Source organism: Seriola aureovittata, chromosome 17 (genome assembly GCF_021018895.1).
Source record: "Seriola aureovittata isolate HTS-2021-v1 ecotype China chromosome 17, ASM2101889v1, whole genome shotgun sequence".
Classification (NCBI taxonomy): Eukaryota; Metazoa; Chordata; class Actinopteri; order Carangiformes; family Carangidae; genus Seriola; species Seriola aureovittata.
In genome coordinates, this window is record NC_079380.1 from 19,630,539 (window position 1) to 19,651,203 (window position 20,665).

The window sequence follows — 20,665 nt, forward strand, 5'->3', positions numbered from 1 at the left end:
CATAATTTCCCAATTTGGGATCAATAAAAGTACATTGATCCATCTATATTTCAAAATCCTTTGTACAACATAGCATGTTAATTGTAACACAAGAGCCACAGCACATTTACCAAAACATGTCAATATAACTATAGTTCTGCTTAATCTACATTTTTTCCCCAATAAACCTCAAATCAGACGTCCACAACTGTGAAACTTGTGTATAAAGCAACTTTAATGACTACTGAAACATCAACACCTGTATTAAGTGCAAATATTAAAGAGGCACTTTTACTGTGCAAAACCCAACAAGATGATGCTTGCAAAAGTAATTTGTCCAAATATCCATGTACAACAGTAAATATGTCAAAATATGTTTTCCTTTACATAAATGAAAAGCCTAAGACGTGTGGCTTCTTTAACAAGAGTCTTTATTGAAAACGAACAGGTGCAGGGTCCAGATCAGGCAATGCTGCCAGCATTTGAGGCAATCCTGGGCCACAGGTCAGCGCACTCTTTGGCCACTGGGCCTGTGATGGCTGAACCTGCAGAGACAGAAGAAGAAGAAGTTAATTCAGTCGGGCCTGACTCTACAAAGCACTAGCTAATTAAAAGCAACAGTGTTTCCCCAACCACAGAATTCCCATAAATATATTGACCAACTCTCGCTCCCTGTGTCAAACACACTGACAATGGACCCGTCTGTCATAGAAATCCCACTTGGCTTCTGAACTAGATGTTAAAAAGGTGTCTCATCACTGATTGAGATAAGTCAGCTACAGTGTATCGCTGCCATCTCACCCACAGTGATGAGCTCAATCTTCCCTTCTTCGACAACTCACCCAGCCACTGAGCAGACAACGCAAGTGCTTTTAGAAGGGGGAATATGTTCCTAAAAAACTATTACCTCTGCCATGAACTATGAGAGGAAAGTGAAATAAGTCTGTAACTGCAGTGATAAAAATGTCTGGTGGGTGTAATGAAAACAGGCAAGTTTTAATTATCACCTCGTGGTTGTCTGCCTCCGCAACTCAGACTAGTTTCAGATTACATCCCTGTTTATACAATCATAAAATATTAACCATTTATGTGAAATTTGTCATAATTGCTATGTGTGCTATGTGTGAGGTCACACTAACCCTTTGACGACCAAAATCTAATCATTTCATCTTTGAGTCTTCTTTGAATGTTTGTGCCGAATTTGAAAAAAATTAAAAAGGCGTTACTGAGATATAATGGGATGTAAGGACGTATAACCTGAAAATAATATGCCACCGACTGACTGTCGCCAGCACGGAGGCTTTATAAAAAAAAAAAAAAAAAAAAAAAAAAAAAAAAAAAAAAAAAAAAAAACTTTGAAGCCTACTCAACACACACCTACAAACCAGAACAGCACTGGTGAGAGTGAGAGAGTTCAGCAACAGCTTTGTTATTGAGGCAATGAGAATCAGTGAAACTAAACCACTTCACACCCCGAGGGGCTGAAGGAGCCATGCTGTTCAGCCAGTTCATGCACATACAGCTAATAATTCCTGAAATTGACTGAATTACTGAGCCCAACATCTAAAATGCCTCTAGAGAAATATCTACCTCACTGCTATCAATTCTGTGCTTGAGGTCAGTACCAATACATGAGCTATTTGTACAGTGACTATGACTGAAAGAAGCTAGCGGAGCATCCAAACAAACCAACCTTTCATTTCTCCTTTGTTGTTTACTATGACACCCGCATTGTCTTCAAAGTAAAGAAACACGCCATCTTTTCGCCGATACGACTTCCGCTGCCGTATCACCACCGCAGGATGCACTGTGGAGAGAGGGGCGGGGTTAATCCAAGTTCATTCAAGCCTCTGAGTTATTCAGTGTTCTGCCCATAAATCTGTAAATGAGATGGACTGTCCTTCTCATCTTCTTCAAACTCAGCTCATACGGAGTTAACAGATGAAGACATCCTATGTTTTCTCTCTTATGATTTTTCAAACAGTTTCAATGCAAACACACACCGGAGCACAAACAAACACAACAGTGGTTCATTTGACAATTAATACACTAGCCTCAACCTCTTTACCGCAACACTACAGTAACTTGCAGACAGACTCACCCTTCTTCCTGAGCTCTGGCTTGCCCTTCTTGACTGTGGCCATGACCATGTCACCCACTCCAGCTGCAGGCAGACGGTTCAGACGTCCCTTGATGCCCTTGACAGAGATGATGTACAGGTTCTTGGCTCCTGAGGAGGGAGAAAACCAACAGAAGAAAAGGACAGCATGTGAGAACAGCCGTTAAACAGAAAACTGGGACTAATGTTTCTGAACATCTTTCTCTCTTTTTCAGCTTGTCTCATCACTGATTGAGATAAGTCAGCTACAGTGTATCGCTGCCATCTCACCCACAGTGATGAGCTCAATCTTCCCTTCTTCGACAACTCACCCAGCCACTGAGCAGACAACGCAAGTGCTTTTAGAAGGGGTAGAACCGGGAACAGGTTCAATAAGATACAAACCATACAGCGCAGCAGCATTAATCAAAACCATCAATATAATAATAAAAAATTTAATCCCTTTGAAATAACAGTATCAACAACTGCCTGCTAATTTAACAGCCTAGAACTGTTTTAACCACATCACACTATAATTATACAATTTGAACTAACTTTACCTGTTGAGATAACAGGGGTCAAATATTTTATGTGGGTCAACAGTGATGACCGCACAAACACCTGTATTAGTTTTCAGTGTATGAGCATCACAACAGGTGAAATGAAAGTGTGCTTCTATATGTTGTTAACGGTGTGTTCAGAATTTAAAGTTCTGTAGTTTTCAAAACATTTAAAATATTAATCTCAATATTTCCAAATGACCAGACCTCTTCAGGAACCATGTAAGAAGAATGGTTACAAATTTTCAGACAATTCACTTGTGTTTTCTCGCTGAGACTAAGACGCCACACTCACACGTGCACAGTAAACAGGAAACTACATCCAGGAGCAAGTTTAACTGAAAAGTTAGCAGCAGCTTGGCGTACAGACAGGTAACAATGCTCTGTCCAAAAGGTACATCTACCAGGACATCTGAAGCTCACCAGTTACAATGTTTCATCTCATTTGTTTGATGCACACTCAAAAAGGAGGCGTTAACAACATTTCACTGTTTTTTACGAGGGCTTATGTGCCCAACTATTTCTTGGTCTCGTGTCTCTGCTGACTAACTGGCAACCAGTAACTCACCAGTACTACATATTTAACATACAGACATGAACTTGGTATCGATCTTCTCAAAGTCACAGCAAGGAACCAAATTAACTTAATTTCCCAAGATAACTATTAGTCATTGCTTAAACACACCTCCTCTGCCTGCTGTAACTACACACTACCTTCCCTGCCCATTTCTGTCTATAAGAATTCATGTGCAGTGTATTTAACAATAACAAAAATCTAGTTCACAGACTTCCTCAATAGACAGTAAAACAGGTTGGATGAGGCATACCTGTGTTGTCGGCGCAGTTGATCACTGCTCCCACTGGGAGACCCAGTGAGATGCGGAACTTGGCTCCAGACGAACCACCACGTCCTGTGGGAAGAAGAAAATACAATATCAGTTCTGCCAACAGTACTTCCAGGGATATAGGTCAGGGCATGAACCTGTGATTTGCCTCAAGGAAATGGAGATAATCATGTTAAATTGTGCATTATCTCAACACACGATGGAATAAAAATAATTTATATCAGTAAACCTGCAGAAAAAGGGTTTTAACTGTTCTGCAACTACATAGGTAACCGATTCCAGTGCAAATCTCACACCTATTTCTAAAACAGACTTCAATAATTCAGGAGTGACAGAGTAATCGACTCACTACAGTATCTTAGTCAGCTGGCTGAGAAAACCTGCCAAAAATTACAATCCATTAACTATAGGGCTTGTTTTACCAATGTTGTTTTGAATGCCCCACAGTTTGATCAGTGTGAAGAATTACGCAAGGATTGATCTACCCTGCATCTGTTACTACACTTCACACTATTGGGAAAAAACCCTTTGAAAATTCTTACAGCGATTAACCCTTATACGAGTTGATTTACAATACACAACACGCTGCCATTTCATCCACTTCCAGGTCCATAAATATCCATTTGCTTACACTTATAGGGCAACATCATTTACAATGTATACAGAGGTTCATAAGAAACGTTAAACTGAATGACATTATTTGTTCAAATCTCTTTGGCTAACGCAGTTAAGTCAGAAAAAAAAAAATCTCACTGTGACCACAATTTCAAGTTAGTAACACCGATATCCATTAATCACCTTCAACAGAATGGTACCGGCTCAGCTTAGCTAGTCCAGATAGCTCAGGCACCACAGATCCATTTCACCTCAGAAAACCAGAACAGCACCTATCGTTTGATTAGTTAAAAAGTGCAACATGATGCTGCACGAGTAAGAGCCCGACCAGGGACTGTGAATGCTAATTAGCTTCAGTTAGCTGCCCGGCACACAGCACATCTCCTGCACTACATATTTGCATGTAACAATGTGTGTTTTCCTATTAGGATGTTCCTTGTTTATAAATCAAACAAACACACGAATAATTAACCTGATTGAATTTAACAGCGGGCAGCAAATTCTCGGCCTCTAGCTTGAACTTCATGCCTACATGGCGCTGACAGCGAAACATGGCTTCCACCAACTAGCTAACGAAAATGCCATCGTAAAAAAAATACTTCAAATGTTTTCATAAATTGAAACCTAATCAAACAAATATAATGTATTCCCCACTCTATATCATATAAGCAACATTATAAGATCTGGTGTGGCGTAAAAACAGCAGATGAATGTGGATTTTACAAGCCGGGTCTCATACCTCTCTTAGACATTGCTGCAGGAGGGAAAGAGGAAGGTGGAGAAAGGAATTGTGGGATATAAAGTTGAGCGGAACTCCATCCGGGTCATGGCGCGGAGAAGAGCTGCGTTCAGTGACTGTCGGAAACACTAACATTTAACGTATTTTTCCATTGACTTTAGGCAGAATTCTTATGTGAAGATTTTACGTTACCACTAATAGTCTCTGATTTCCCCCATTCCTTATTTCAGTTACTCTTAAAAATCCGATCAATACACTGTGATATTTGAATGTAGACATCATTCAGTGCTGCATTAAACTCACAGTATGTAACTTCTGCCGTTAGGTGTCTCTCAATGGAAACACTGAAACAACAGAACATTTGTATTATGAATGTAAATTTTCTAGTGCTTTTTGGGAAGACTTTCATTAAAAAGTTATTTCCTAAATTTGACCGTTTCTCTAAATTAACAAAACAAAATGTGATCTTTGTCATTTAAAAAAAAAAAACAAACAAGAATACATGACTTGGCAATAAACACAGTGATCATACTTGGGAAATTTCTTCTACACAAGAGTAGATTCTTGAATACACAACAGAATTTCAACAGTTTTCACAAGTAGTTATGTCATTACTTTACTGAAATTGGTGGAGAGGAAGAGTGCGTTGAGGCAGCTTGGTAGAGGAATTTCAATTTTTATAACTATTTATTTACTATTACTTACAATTTGAAAGGTAGAGATAGAGCTGATTTTACCAGGTGATCACGTTTTAGAATTATGAGTGACTATTATGAACAGCATGTTTTGGGCTGAGACAGAACTGTTGATAAAAGATACAGCAGAGAGATAATTTAACAGTACCATTTCTCATCTTGTCCCAAAATTCCTTATTTTACTTGAGGGTCACTTTACTTACTTGACATTGCGTCATGGCTTCTTTCTTTGGGTATAATAATTGGAATTTATTAGTTCAGGTGTCTGTGTTAAGATAGAAGACTGGTGGATTTGAATACTTATCTTTCAATTTACTCAACAAATAGAGACATGGCTCTTTTAAGGCAACACCATACAATACAAATCAATTTTGGTCTGACTCAGATCACAAAACTCTGCATAGTCAAAATGAATTTGAAGACGATACCAGAACAAGATGACCATAAAAAACATGCTTACAAAAGGTGGGAATCCACTCAGGGTCTGTTAAAGGAAAAATATTACTCTTCAGGCAAGCAGCACATTATATAATGTACATGATTAGCCATATTAACTAACCTTAAGAAGTGGGGAGATACATTGTCACGCTAGCATTTGCTGATGGTGCAGTGGTGTGGCACAGGGGTCTATCCTTGGTCCGTTACTTTTTACATTACACATAAATCTCCTGTGGCTCTGTTCCTCTGCAGCTCTTTGGTCTGTTCTCCTCTCTGTGGAAAAAAGAAAAAAAGAAAAAACAATATGGACTCTAGAATCAGCTAAAGTGAAGGTTTATTAAAACTTTTGGAACAAACACTTTATTTTCCAACACAACGCCAGAGTTACGCAGCGCTGCAAACATCTTTGGCTGAGCTCAACACCGCAGTTACACAATGTCAGTCCTCATTTCAAGAGAATTTTTAACATCTTGGCATTAAAACAATCTGATGTCATGAGATCAAACTTACATAAATGAGAATATAACAAAAAGTCTGTCAGTCATAGGCACATTGTGAGTAGACTGCATTCAGAATACATACTGTACATACATCAGAGTGATCGGTAGCGCCTGTGTGTGTGTGTGTGTGTGTGTGTGTGTGTGTGAGTTCTCCCAAGCTGCAAATAGGGGAACTTTGTTGCACATATGATACAGTATGTTAAAAGTGAAAGTAAAATATTTACAAGATGAAAATGTTCCAAAAATATAAAGTATATGCAGTGCAAAATCTGAGTGAAATTATGAAAATAGAAATATAGGCAGTATATAACAAATTACAAAAGACGGCGCTGCAACTCTATGACATAAAAAATAATTTATACAGATAAAGTGATTCCGAGCTGTAAACTGTCTCCACTTTCTACCAGAATCTACTTTGCGTCTTAAGTGTGAAATTTTACAATCATCAAATAACTGGCCGACAAAACTTTGAAGAAACTGCAAAACACTGGTTATCATCTGTATTTCTCTTATCAAATAATCCAATGAAACCGAAATTGAATGTCTACTACTAACAAGTATCATGTTTTTTTATCTAAAGCCTGATATATCTTCTTCCTCTGAGTCATAGAGCTTTACTGTTTCCAAAAAGTATTATAAACACATCAGTGAACCACACTGTTGTTCCCTCATCGACATGAACACACACACACACACACACTGTAGTTTATTTTGACTGTCTCACACACACCATCCTGCTGCCTCACTAACACTCACTACGGCACCAAATGTAGATTAATACGCTGCTTAAGATAGTCCCAAAAAATGTTTTATACACATGTATGTCCTCCTCTTTGATAAAATCTACAGTGAGCAGCTGTTTGAGAAAAAAGCTGAACCTTTTTCATTTAAAATGAAACTATATATAAAAAAAAGGTATTTCTAAAGAATGACTTTGCTGAGAGTCAAAGTATTGAATACAGACAAACATCCTTCCATTGTTGCTTTGGATCTAAACATGGAATTTGTTAGCAATGACTAAAACACAGGATATTATTTCTGACCTTATTCTTTAATCCAGAACTGTCGGTAATGACTTGTAGGTTGTTGAGGCGAACCAGAACCAGTTTCCCTGGAACCAGAATCTTAACTCTAAGACGATCTTATCCCACAGACTTAAAATGAGGTTATGGCCATTTTAGCCTTAAGATGCTTTTGGGAAAACGGTGCTCAGCTCATTTGGCACATTTTCAGTCAGTTTGAAGGGGGCGGCCAATCCCGTAAGATCTGTTTAGTGTTGTTCAGATCATTGTTCTAGTTTTATGAACCACGACTTGACTGTTGTGGTTCAGTCTCCCAGCAGCAGCAGACAGCTGTTTCCATCAAACAGGCTCTGATACAGCTACTATCCACTACCTGCAGACAGACACAGTCAGAGAGCAGCTGGGGAACATAGTGGAGCATTTGACAGCTAAAGAGCCAGACATTTCTCTCAGGAAGAGGTGAACTTACCAGACACTGAATGGATTGGCTCCTTCCTACATCTCCAGTTTTATGACTCCCTATACTCCATCACATCCTTCCTTAACTAAAAAATCTTTTTGGGGGTAGAGCTTCTGTTGCTCACTGAGCTCCCCTTGTTTGCAACACACCATTTTTCAAGCAGATACTTAAACCTGTCGTAACAAGAAAAAGCAGGTGTGTTACTAATAATGATAACGATGTCAGCTGAATGGCATGCAGCTGTGTTTTTAATGTTTTCAATTACACCTGCGCTTCTCCTGCTATGACGAGTCAAAATGTGTGAATGCTGTGATAAAGGTCAACAAACGGTACAGTTTTTCAAATCCAGACTTAAATCTGTTTTCCCCGTTTCAAATTCAGATTCTGCCTGTGTGTGTGTGTGTGTGTGTGTGTGTGTGTGTGTGTGTGTGTGTGTATGTAGGTATGAGGTCTTATAGTTTTGTGTCTGATGTTATATTTTAACCTGTGAAGTGTGTTAACTTATGTGATGTGCAATTTAAATCTACTGAAGATGGCCAGTGAGAAAAGGAGAGTGAATACTGGACTAAGATTCATCAGGGGTACACAAACACAACTCCAATGGGATAACATTGCTCTCTCTCTGTGTTACTGAGAAACTAATTGCTGACTCATTGTCTTATTAGCTTCATAAGGCGATATGCTGAGTTTAAAGCTTGTTTTGCTGCCCCCAAGTGGCTAAAAGATCTTCTTTTTTTTTACACCTTTAAACCTGTATTATTTTTATGGTCCAACCTCCTGTCACCATGAGTAACACCTCTCATATTATACATGGCAGTAATATGAGCATATGGCAGTGTAAACATGAATCTTACATGGTCATAGATTATCCAGGGCCAATGCTGCCAATGAAAAGTCATGATAAAATTGTAGTTCTAAGGTGACAAAGGCGAATTTGGCACATTTACCCTATAAAAAGCCTTTATTTACACCCCTCCATATTTACAGAACAGTCACTTCTCTGTTGTGTGGCTTTTCATGTGAAGCCTCACATAAGTCTTTCGGTGGAAGCCTTTCCCGCAGACCTCACAGCGGTGTGGTTTCTCCCCGGTGTGCGTGCTGCTGTGCTGCTTCAGAGTGGAGTGGTCGCTGAAACACCGGCCGCAGACGTTGCACAGGTACGGCTTCTCGCCCGTGTGCGTCCTGATGTGTCGCATCATGTTGTGTCGGCAGTTGAAGGATTTCCCACACTCGCTGCAGAGAAACGGCTTCTCCCCCGTGTGGATCCTCATGTGCATCTCCAGGTTCCCCTGACTGTCGAAACACTTGCCGCACACTTCACAAACCTTCCCGTTTTTGTGAGTTTTCAGGTGAAGTTTTAAGTTTTCTTCTGAATCGAAATGTGTCCCACAGACGCCGCAGAGGTCTGTGGCGTGACTTTTGGCGTGATTAACCAGGGAAACCATGGAGTGGAACATTTTCCCGCACACTTCACATATAGTCCGGCTCTGCTGCTTCTTTAGTGACGAAGTTTTGATCTTCTTCTCGCTGTCGTTGCCGCTTTCATTCTCGTTTGCGGACGTACTATTTGGGTCGAGGTTCTTCTTGTGCAAATGAACCTGCAGGTGGCGTTTCAACGTAGAGTAGTCATTGAAGCATTTGCCACAGACGGAGCAGGGATACGGCTTTTCCCCTGTGTGGATCCTGATGTGTCGCATCATGTTGTGACGACAGTTGAAGGATTTTCCGCACTCGCTGCAGTTGAACGGTTTCTCTCCCGTGTGGACCCTCATGTGCGTCTCCAAAGAGCTGGACGCCCCGAAACATTTCCCACAAATGCTGCAGATTTCAGCCTTCACGTGTGTTTTCACATGAACTTTAAATTTCTCCTCCGTCTCGAAATGTTCCCCGCAGACACCGCACACGTCCTTGGGGTGAACTTCCATGTGATTCACCAAAGAGACGTTGGCGTGGAAGGCTTTCCCGCAGACTTTACAGCAGATTCGTGATTTATTCTTTTTTGTCGGATGCAGTTTTGGGGCCATCGGTAGACGAGCATCCTTCTTCTTCCATTTGTCCTTGACGTCGCTGTCGTCGCTGTCGTCGCTCTGAGACCCAATGCTGCCCCTCCACTCCTCGTCACTTTCGTCGTGGTCGGTTGCGGAACAGCTGGAGGAAGCCCCGTCGTCGCCCTCCACCTTCGTCTGTTCCTGCTCAGCTGAGGTGCTCGGCAGAGGATCCCCTCCTCCTCCTTTAGTACTCTGATAACTGGGATGAAGCTGGTCGAGCTCACTCTTCACGTACGGAGGCGTGAAGATGATCCTGATGGTGTTGTCTTCCTCCAGCTCCTGAAGCTGCTCCTGCTCATGGCTACTGGGATGCTCCTCCTGGTTTTTCTCTGTCTGTGGAGGCTCCTGGTCATCCTGGTCCAGACCAGAGCTCCAGTCCGGCTCACACTGCACCTCCTGCTGCTGCTGATCGGAGGGGAAATCCTCGTCCCAGACAGACAGAGCCAGCTGTGGTTGGTCTGCAGGGAAAAAAAGGAAAAATTACTTTCATTATTACTTCATCATTATTCACATGTGAAAAATATTCTGTAGAAATAAAGTGTTAAGAATAAATAGAAAGTCAATCAGAACAGTGTGTGTGTGTGTGTGTGTGAGAAAGCTATAATTTATAATCTGATTACAGCCAGCAGGAATCGTTGATCTCTTACACAGCTACAACAATTATTTTACATTTCTTATTCACATTTTTATCATATTTCTTTTTTCTATTTCTCATTTTTCAAACGAGTCTATTAGGACGACCTTATGAACATGTCTCACTGCATTTCAATGCACATAGCACATGCAAAATAAACCGTTCAATCTTGCTGAAATTGCTTGTTTTGTCAAGCTAATAGTCCAAAAATCTAAACAAGGAAATATGTTTCATTCTGGCTATGAAAACAGTTTGAATTGTTTCATTTCTACTTCCAACATGAGTCGGAAATAATACTGACCCCGATATAACACTGTGCAGTGATTTTCACAATCCAGAAACATTCAGGTTTATGCCATGATGCTTCTTACTAGAATATAAAAATGGCTTTGGCCTTTTAATATCTGGTTTGAGACTGAAGTTTTAAAACTTTCAGATCTTTTGAAACTTGACTGACAGACGTGCTGTGCTATTACTGATTAGATGCTCCCTGCAACCTGATTAACATGATCAAAATATCTAATTAACCTTGAACTGGAAATTATTTATGCCACGTTTTGATCACAATCCAAGCAAATAAATAAATACAAGCAAGACTAAACTCAAATCACTTGACCACATATATTTTGACTTTTGACTGATACTGTATAGAGTGGTTTGATAGAGTAAAACTGATTTATTATGTTCTGCAAAGAAAAGATAAAGGAATGTTTTTCATCTTTTGCACCTTCATATGCACAGTCTTTGGCTTTCACCTGTTCCTTTACAACATTAAACCTGAAGAATGTCACTAAGACAATGTAATGTTTTTTAACCTATAGGATAACACTGTCGGTTTAAGTTGTGAAAATTTACTTTTGCCATTTGATTTGGATTAAATTTTAGATTCGGCACTGGACACAAATGTCAACCGAAACTTGTTTCTATATATTTGTGGTTGATAAACGCTGACTATTGCCTACAATCTTCTGTCATTAAAATAAGTTAACGCTGTGTGACCGCTGACGGTGACCAGGTAAAATAATTTAACTTTTTATAAACGTATAGCAGCTTGGTAAATCTTTTTTTTTTTGCCGAATATAAAAGTATACATTTGCAATCAACAATAAAACTTAAATCAGGGCATATCACGTTTATAGATTTGCCGATAAACAACCAAACATTGCATTTCTAGATATTTCAATGGAGTTTGGCGTCTTGGGGTCTTTCCCATTAGGCAGGTATCATCTTACCCCGGAAGGGCCTGGTTAATATGAGGCATGGTAATGAACCTGCTTTAGCTTTCATCAAATTTAGCCATTTATGATATTCTCGTGTTGATGGGAAACTGAGGGCCTAGCCAAGAAAAGTAAAGTCACTAAACATTTCTGACACCGCTTAATTTTCAGCAGGAAAGTGGGCGTTAACGGGACTCGTGATGATAGCGGCTCAGGACATAGTCAGAGCCTGGCATACTACCAGACATGGCGAAAGACCGAAGACATGCCAACGATTCACAAACCTGAGTGTTTGTTTATCTTTATTTCTGGTTTTGAAACTGTCTGCAGCATCCTGCGCTGCCGGCGGATCTCCCGTTTGGAGAGCAGGATCTCCTCCTCATAGCCCGCGATGGTTTTTTTAACCGCCTCGAAGATCTCCTCGGCGGCCGCGGACAGCCGCTCGTTAACGAGGACTCTGAGCACCTGGATGCTGGACATGATGCGGGCGGACACTCGGCTGCGTCAACAGATACGGATCTCTCATCACTTTAAACGCTGTTATTGTTGTGGAAACGGCGACTCCACATGCAACGTTTCTCAAGTGTCGAGTTAGCGCCTGTGTCCACCTGGCATGAAACATTTCCTGTCAAAGTACTATTCTTTTCAAAATAAAAGCGACACTTCTAGAATAGTAGGGGATTAAAAAAAAAAAACCTGACTTTGCATCTTCTGCATAAATGATTAATTATTAAAAATAAAAATATAAAAAACTACAACTCTGGCTTAATGGATACTGCAGTGTTTCACTTCAAAAAATTAGGAACTCCTTTATGGAGATTTTAGACGGGGAGAAATTTATTAAAGCCTTTTTGCCTTGAAGTATACTTGTCACGTGCGCGCGTACCGGTCACTCTTACTTCATTTATGTAATTTTGTTTTAATTTTTATGTTAAATAATGTATGACTTTCCATTAGGTAGTTACTACAACAAATTATTTTATATGCATATCTTATTCCTTTACATCTGCTCCACCTCTGCTCTCCTTTCGTCCTCTTTTCTTCAATCCTGTCTGTCAACACATTTTAATCTCCTGCGTGAACAGATTTACAATCAGGGAGTAAACGTGTAATCTGTTAATATAAAACACCTTCCACATATACAAAAAATAAATTTGTAAACTCACACAAATATCTTGCAAATATAAAACTGATCTGCAAATAAACTAACAAATTCCACAAATAAAAATATATCTGTGAATACATTCAATTACTTTACTTATAAATGAAAAGCATTTGTGGACAGACATTTGTGAAGCAAAGAAGAATTTTCTATTTGTGATGCGAGAAAGCATTTGCATGAATGAAAATCAACTTGTATCACTAGGTCACTTTAAACACTGGAATTGACTTTAAAGTCTAGTGTAATCCATTTTCAAGTTTACACGATCATCTTAATTAAAGTCCCCAACAGGCTTCTACAATGACTTAAATATTTATAATTTTAGCCTGTTATTTTTCTGCACCAGATGCTTTGAGGATGGAACACTTTATCATAATCATGGATTCTGCATTTAAAGGAGAATCCAACCCTCTTAAGAATTCACTTTTCTTATTCTCGTGCCCCAGAACAGATTGGTGAATATTTGTGAACATGCAGCACTCTCCTCTAAAATTAGAAACCAAAGGAAAAACCTTAAAATGTGTAATGTCATCCCAGTTTGCTTTATAATAAATTAATGGGTCTCTGACACTGTAAGGCCATGAAATGTTCGTCTAATTTCTCACACCAAAATTAATGTTTTACATCTTAATCCTTATGTCCAATTTCAAATCTGGATGAGACCTGTTAGGAGGTACACTACACAGCTACTGTAGATCATGGGGTTAGTGAGGAAACATTTCTCACAGTGGCGCAAAGCTTTTCAGTAGCCTGACTGATGAAAACAAGCCTTTGGCTTTTTTAGAATATGACATTTGCAAGTTTATACTTCCAGAGTCCGTTTTTCTACTGTATTCGTTTATCATTTGCTCTTAATTTGGGGGGGGGGGGTCCAATTAAAAAGTGCATTTAACATTTTCATTTGTCACACATTTAATCGATGTTTTAATGGATTACACAACTGTTGACACAGAACAAAGTCAGTGCCCTTCTGTTGTCTGTGGAGGATTTGAGGATTCTCTGTGACATTTAAGCCTTTTATTTAGTTAAAATTGCTTTCAAATGAATTAACTGTATGTTTATGAATGTTGTGATTATTACCTATTAGTATTTTGAACTTCATACACAGCTGCTGTTGGACTTTTACCTTCACTTCCCGCTGCAGTTCGTGGATTTCAGCTGCATCTTATGAATTTTGAACCTTCCTTAACGGACGCCATGTTTGCTGGTTCACTCTTTCCTTTCCTGTGTCAATGAGAGAAAGCGGCAAAACTACCCACAACACCGGGTTTCTCGGTCCAGTCTCGGCCGAGTCATATGAATAACAGCATTAGAAAAGTAAACTGTGGAACCATCGATGAGGGGAACATGGATGTAGGCCTATTATCAGACATATTAGGTTGAAATAATACAACCACGGTGGGGAACACCTGGGGAAGGGAAGAAACCGGAAGAAACCGAGCAGAGGGGAGCTCTGCACTGTTATACACTGCCCTCTTGCGGTGACTGGAAAGAGTTAGCACCATTTCGGATTTAAATACGGACAGCTAAAACATGATGGCGTCAAGTCAGACAGAGGAAACAATAATAATAATACACGCAACACACACCAGCGAAGGCAACGATCATTAGCCAATCAGAGGCCGTGTAGGGCGGGTCATGTCAACTCTGGTAGGATTCCCAAGTTTACTTCCGGCTGCTGTAGCATTGATAGCTAATCGAAGGCTAAAGTCACAATGGAGGAGAAACATATTGCTGATTTTTTTTTTTTTTTTGGCAAACCACCAGCTAAAGAGAGCACAGACGGCGTCCAGTCTTCCCAGGAGAGCAGCTCTAGTTTTAGTTTGGTCGTAATTTTTCTCGGAGAGACTGAGACACCTGCCGGACTATCAGCGAGGAGCCTGCTGCTAACAGGTGTCAAGCTAGGACTGACTTGGCGGCATTTGAGGAGCCTTTCCAGCCACCCAACTTCAATTTCCCGGCCAGACGTTTCGATAAAGAAACTTTCAGCCGTGCATTTACACCAAGTTGGTTTGCTAAATATGAGTGACCTCATTACGTGGCGGTTTGTGGTCGGGTTGTGTGTTTTTCCTGCGTGAAAAGGCAGCAGAGGGGAAACCGCTTAATTTGGTGCCTCTTCACCTTCCCGAGGAGCTGGACCCAGGCCAAACTGCGAGACTATGTCATCAGAGAGTCTCCTGTCACAGTTCAAGATGAAGCAACATGTCTATCCGAGCTCCATCCACAAAGATGAGCTCTGTTTACAATAGTACATAGTTATGTCTGTGCCTGCTCATCTCTGTGGCCTCTTCTGAGCGGGCCTTCTCCACCTGGCATCGCCTGCGGCAACACTATGACCCAGAAGAGACAAACTCACCTCTCCATGATGCATGTCCACACTGACATTTTGAACTCATTGGACATCCATGCCCTTTTTGGATTATTATAACTCCTGGATCACCTGGCCTGCAGCTTAAGGTAAGATATTTGGTTTATTATAAGCTGCCGCCGAGCAGTGTAATATTCAGTTGTCAATTACATTGAACACCAAGCTGATGGTGATGATGAAAAAGTGTGCGTATTTGGATATGTTCTTGTGTGCCATGCGCTATGGGATTTCGGACATGTGTATTGCAATGCTATGGCATTATTGTGAGCTATTATTGTGCAATAGCATTTTACTGAGTGTGTTTTATAGACCTGACTGCTGCTGTTGTTACTGCTGCTGCTTTTTTTTGGTCCTTGTGGCAGTAGTATTGGTTTAGGCCTATGTTGTATTTGTATGGGTTATATCGTATGGGTTGGGGTAAAATGCTCCTCCCACTACAGCACCCCCATCTTCTCTCAGCCCTGCCTCCAAGCACCATCTGTTCAACAAAGGGTCTTTCCCAAGTTCCCCTGGTGTGAACACCTTATCTGACACAGGCCTTGCACTGGTTCTCTGTGGTCCCAAAATCCTGAGTATCACAGGTCTTGCTGTGGTCACTGTAGCAGTTGTAAGCCCTGCAGTGCTGGTTTTAGGTCACTGGGAATGCATTCAGCTTACTGGCCACACTGGTAACAGTGAAGCTTCTTTACTGTAGATGTCAGAGATTAGGAGAGTAAGGCCTTAACTCAGAGCCCTGACTGAAGACACGTAACCCTTTCCTCTAGGCCCTGATCCCCCACAGCATCTTTGTTTTGTCATTAGTTGGATGTTTCCATTAATTTTTCAGGTTCAGTTATTCAATACATTGGTTGTGAGATGTGGTTGATCTTTGTTTGTAGGTTTGATATGTTGGACGGGTCAGCCCACTTTGTATATTGTCATTTCTTTTTTCTAGGTTAGTGAGATTGATCAGCAGCTCAGTTAGGGAAAGGGGAAACAGGTGTGTGTCGTTAGGTCCTATTAGTAGTAGTGAGGGACAGAGCAGGTGGCAGCTTTCTGTGAGGCTGCAGATTTTTACTTCTCAGTTTAAACATAGTTTTCTTTTGTTTGTGTTTGGTAATATTTTTTGTTAATAAAATCACATTTTTTTTGAGCACATGCTCTTCCCCTCCTTCCTTTGGAACATCCCTTTTTAAAGTTTCCAGTGCCCAAACGCCATCAACTGTCCTTTTTTGTGGGGTGTCGGCACTACAACTACAGTTGCTCTCTCACACTGTTCTGTCAACATGGAATTCAGACCTGAAGGATGAAGCTAAGAGTCACAGCTGTATAACTCCTAATCCTCTTTCATTATCACTAAACAGAAAGCTCTGCACCAACCACCATGCCTTTTATGAAGCATGACTTCGCCAGGCTATGATTTGTATCAGACAATATCAGCAGGTTTCTGGCAATGTTTAAAAGTTCTTTCACTTATTCAACATAGTTGTGTATTTGAAACTTTGAAACTGGCAGGTGTCAGAGAAACAAAAAAACTAAACTGAGTTATTTAATTTGTAGTCTTGAATTAATAACTGATTGATTGAATTAGTTGAGCGTGCAGTTTGCGGAACATAAAATGTGATCGCTTTTGTTTTAATGTTAACATATGCTTAAGGGATCTCAAAGACAACCATAATTATATTAGTTTACAAGCAAAATCTGAAGTATATCCACATATCTCTGTCCAAAATCAAAACAAAACCACATTAAACTCAAGAAGCTCATTACTGTTCATGTCCTGACAGCTGTCACTGTTTATCTTCCATCAGGCCCCACGGTGATAGGCCTGTGTAAGGTATAGTTTTAGAACACCATCTTTCCAGCTGTTTATAATTTATATAATTCAACGTCTCAGTTCATAGTAAATGATCCAAAATGCCCCAAAATGTAATGGGTTCTTCCCTGGATCATGACCCATCCTTCCACCAGTGAAAGTCCTGCTGACAAATAAAGACACCGATGTAAATATAACCTCTCTGGTGGAGGTAATAGACAGCTGGAGATTTTAAAGCCAAGGAATCGTGGAATCGTCTTGTTGGATTAAATTTAATCTAAATTTTACCATCTGAACTCACTCGTGATGTTCTTTCTACAATGGAAATCTATTGTTCAGAAAGTGCAGAAGTTCCTACAAATGTGTTGAACGTGACGGTTGAAGGTTTAGTTGTTTAGTTGTTGTGATGGTGAAGTCATGTGACTGTGGTGTAGGTGGTTTATAACCTAACATTAGGTTTTTACTTCTGGTGATTGTATTTAGGCTTCAAAAATCATAAAAGTGATGTGAAGATTGTCCTTCTGAACAAAACGTGTCAGAATCAAAAACTTTTGTTTGTCACAGAGTTTACTTTATGTAATAATCCAAAAGCCAATTTAAAAATCCCACTGGCTTTTTTGTTGAGGGAACCAGGGTGACGCTAACATCCAGGTTGGCCTACAAAAATACGTCATCCCTGCAGCACACTGTACAGACTATTGCAGTCACACCGCAGCAGTTTATTCAGTACTGTGGTGGAAGTTTGGCAGCAGGCTTCTGTAATGGGGAGAGAGATCCTCTTTATTCCATCACAAGATATCAGAGCAGTTCTCATCCTCCAATCCACAAGCTCCTGCTCACTGTCTCTGCTGTTCCTCAGACGCCTTCACTGACCCACAAACCATAATAATACTGAGACCGGCCAAAGTCATTCTGACAACTAGTTCAGTGACTCTACCAGCACTTCCATCTGTTTATTATTTGTAGTGTAAAAATGTGCTGAGTCTTTTTGGTCAGTTCATACGCTTCATGCACTTCAGTATGAGCGCCAAATGTATTTATAACTCTTCCTGGTCATCACTCTTTGATGACATCATGCCTCTGTCTCTGTTTCTTCCCTATCTCTGTCTGACATCAGGCTAGATGCAGTGGACTACATCTGCCCTGGCTGCCCTCAGGCAATCACACACTGCGCTCTCTCTCTCACACACACACACACAACACACACACACACACACACACACACACACGCACAGATACACTCAGTGAGGGCAGTGCAGAGGTGCACGTACTGTATAATCTTCAGGAAGTGATTAGGGGGTGTGAGATCAAAGGTTTTGTGTGACGGGAAAACATTCCTCCCTCCATGTCCCCTTGGGGCTGGAAGGACAGACGGCTTGCTCATGTTTAACTCTGACTGCCTCGACGCAGCTACAAAATCAGGCGAAAAAATTAAACCCCTCCAGCCACAGTTAAACTGCACACTACAGGTAGTCAGCAAAAAGTGTCTTAGCTTAGGGTAGCGGCATAAAAGTGTTGAAAGGCCGGGAATTGTGTTCACTGCCAGAAAGGGTCCCAAACTCTACCTAAACACCTCATCTTTCTTCAGCAGAGCGGTCCGGACTGAACGCTAGTTACCAGCTAAGTTATGAGCCAGGCTAAATAACCTGAGCGCTCCCAACTAGAGTTTGGGGCCTAACGGCGGGAAGGAGGTAAAACAAGTATTAAGTCTTAATGTGTATAAATGTATTCATAAATGCACCTTAGAAAAGGTTAAACTAAAGGATTGGGAGAGGTGTAAAAGTTGGTGTATCGATAGAAGGTAAATGCTACTAAGTGCAATGGAAACGGATTTAACCAATGAATGATGACATTCATAAATCACGTGATTTGGGCTTCCGCTCCAGGAGAGATGAAAAATGGCGGCAAACAAAAACATCAGGCACATTTGGGGACAGATGAGGAGTTCCGCCAGTTTCTGTGGCGTGCTCTCCATCAACAAGCTTTCCACCACGTTAATACCGTCACGGTTTTCCTTTGCTTGACGTTTGACTCGTGTCTCTTCTTCTGCAGTAGTATAATTTCACCTGACTGGCGAATTAGCGCCACCTACTGCTTATTTCGATGAACCAACTCCTAATATTTGGATAACAGTATAGTGGATGGAAACGCACATAAATTTGCATTTTCTTTTTCTGTATTTTCTGATTTTCTTTCTTTAATAGATTTGGATAGAAACCTGACTTATGTTGTAAGGTTGGTGGAGTACTTCTCCGTAGGTAGTGAGCTTTTTTCTGACAGGTTGATGTAGATGTATTGTCCAAAACTGGATGTGTGCTCCGGCCATGGACTTAGCTTAAAGTCAACTATATGTTGATGTTGTTGTTGTTGCAATGCTTTTTAAAAAATGTAAATATAATTTCTAAGGTGGATAGAAGTTCATGCACAGTTTTTGATAAAATCCCACCACAGTTGGTGCCATGCCTCTCCCTGAGAGAAAGCAGTTTACATTGGTGTTATCTGTTAACTATATATTAATTCATATTATTTATTATCCATTGAAACTCCCATTAAATGTTTTCAGTTGACACAATCAATTCACTATGTTCATCATTGACAGGAATGTCTTTTCTCTTTTCTTCATATGAAGAACAGTAGAGGGCAGTAGACACCAGGTACTGTGTGTGTGTGTGTGTGTGTGTGTGTGTGTGTGTGTGTGTGTGTGTGTGTGTGTGTGTGTGTGTGTGTGTGTGTGTGTGTGTGTGAGAACATGTGTGTCATTGCTCTGTTTCTAACTCCCCTGGAAGACGGCCCAGCCACTGCTTGACTGACAACACTGAGCAGCAGCGTACCAGTCAACACAGACTGAAAATATGATGATGCGGCTCAGTGGATATTCAAGTTAAAACAGCTTTCACTGCCTTTGAACTGACATGAACTTCAGATGCAGTTTCAACTTTCTTTATGAAACATGACGTTTATTGTGCATCAATTTTCAGTTAGTCTGATGTCAAAGTATGTGTCACTGGAAATCTTGAAATGATTTTCAATTCTTTTTAACATGCGACAACTATAAAATTAATTTCTTCTGCTAAAAAAAAATAGAAACATTTTTCATGTGGTCAACACTTGCTCTTCAAATAAATATGTTTAACATTCTTGTTAAAGCGAGTAAATGACATTTAATTTAGTTTCACATGAGATAAGTAAGACGTAGGAGTAGGAGTGATAGTGACAGTTAGTGATCATAGCGCAAACAACCCCTACGATCAACATTACCATTGGATGACATTTAAAAATAGCTCTTACGTAACTTTCATCATTTGATACTAGTTTGATGCAATCTACAAATGTATACAATTAAACCAGCCTACCTACCATTAAAACCATTCAATATTGTTTTGAACTGGACATCTCTGAATTAAGAAGAACTTTCTACTGAGTTCAATGATATATATATTTTTATACATTTTTTACAAATTAAAATGTAATCATATTAACTGTTTAATTG

General features: G+C 40.2%; 2 protein-coding genes across 4 annotated transcripts; both read right to left on the bottom strand.

Moving 5' to 3' along the window:
- Positions 1-393: 393 nt before the first annotated feature.
- rpl23 (ribosomal protein L23) lies at positions 394-4,908 on the bottom strand. The gene is made up of 5 exons (XM_056401888.1): positions 4,837-4,908; positions 3,465-3,548; positions 2,081-2,209; positions 1,673-1,786; positions 394-524 (listed from the first exon to the last, which is right to left on the bottom strand). The coding sequence occupies exons 1-5, from the start codon at positions 4,847-4,849 to the stop codon at positions 442-444; spliced, it is 423 nt and encodes a 140-aa protein (XP_056257863.1). The 5' UTR covers positions 4,850-4,908; the 3' UTR covers positions 394-441.
- A 742-nt stretch (positions 4,909-5,650) lies between these two features.
- Positions 5,651-12,675, bottom strand: LOC130184471 (gastrula zinc finger protein XlCGF57.1-like). 3 transcript variants are annotated; one of them, XR_008830012.1, is made up of 3 exons: positions 12,135-12,675; positions 7,513-10,457; positions 5,651-6,242 (listed from the first exon to the last, which is right to left on the bottom strand). XR_008830012.1 is itself a non-coding variant. In XM_056400396.1 (2 exons), the coding sequence occupies exons 1-2, from the start codon at positions 12,328-12,330 to the stop codon at positions 8,944-8,946; spliced, it is 1,710 nt and encodes a 569-aa protein (XP_056256371.1). In that variant the 5' UTR covers positions 12,331-12,675; the 3' UTR covers positions 6,287-8,943. The 3 variants fall into 3 exon arrangements, 1 of the variants encoding a protein (XP_056256371.1); XR_008830013.1 differs by having other exon boundaries at positions 5,654-6,242; positions 7,961-10,457; XM_056400396.1 differs by lacking the exon at positions 5,651-6,242 and having other exon boundaries at positions 6,287-10,457.
- Between the last annotated feature and the right edge of the window lie 7,990 nt (positions 12,676-20,665).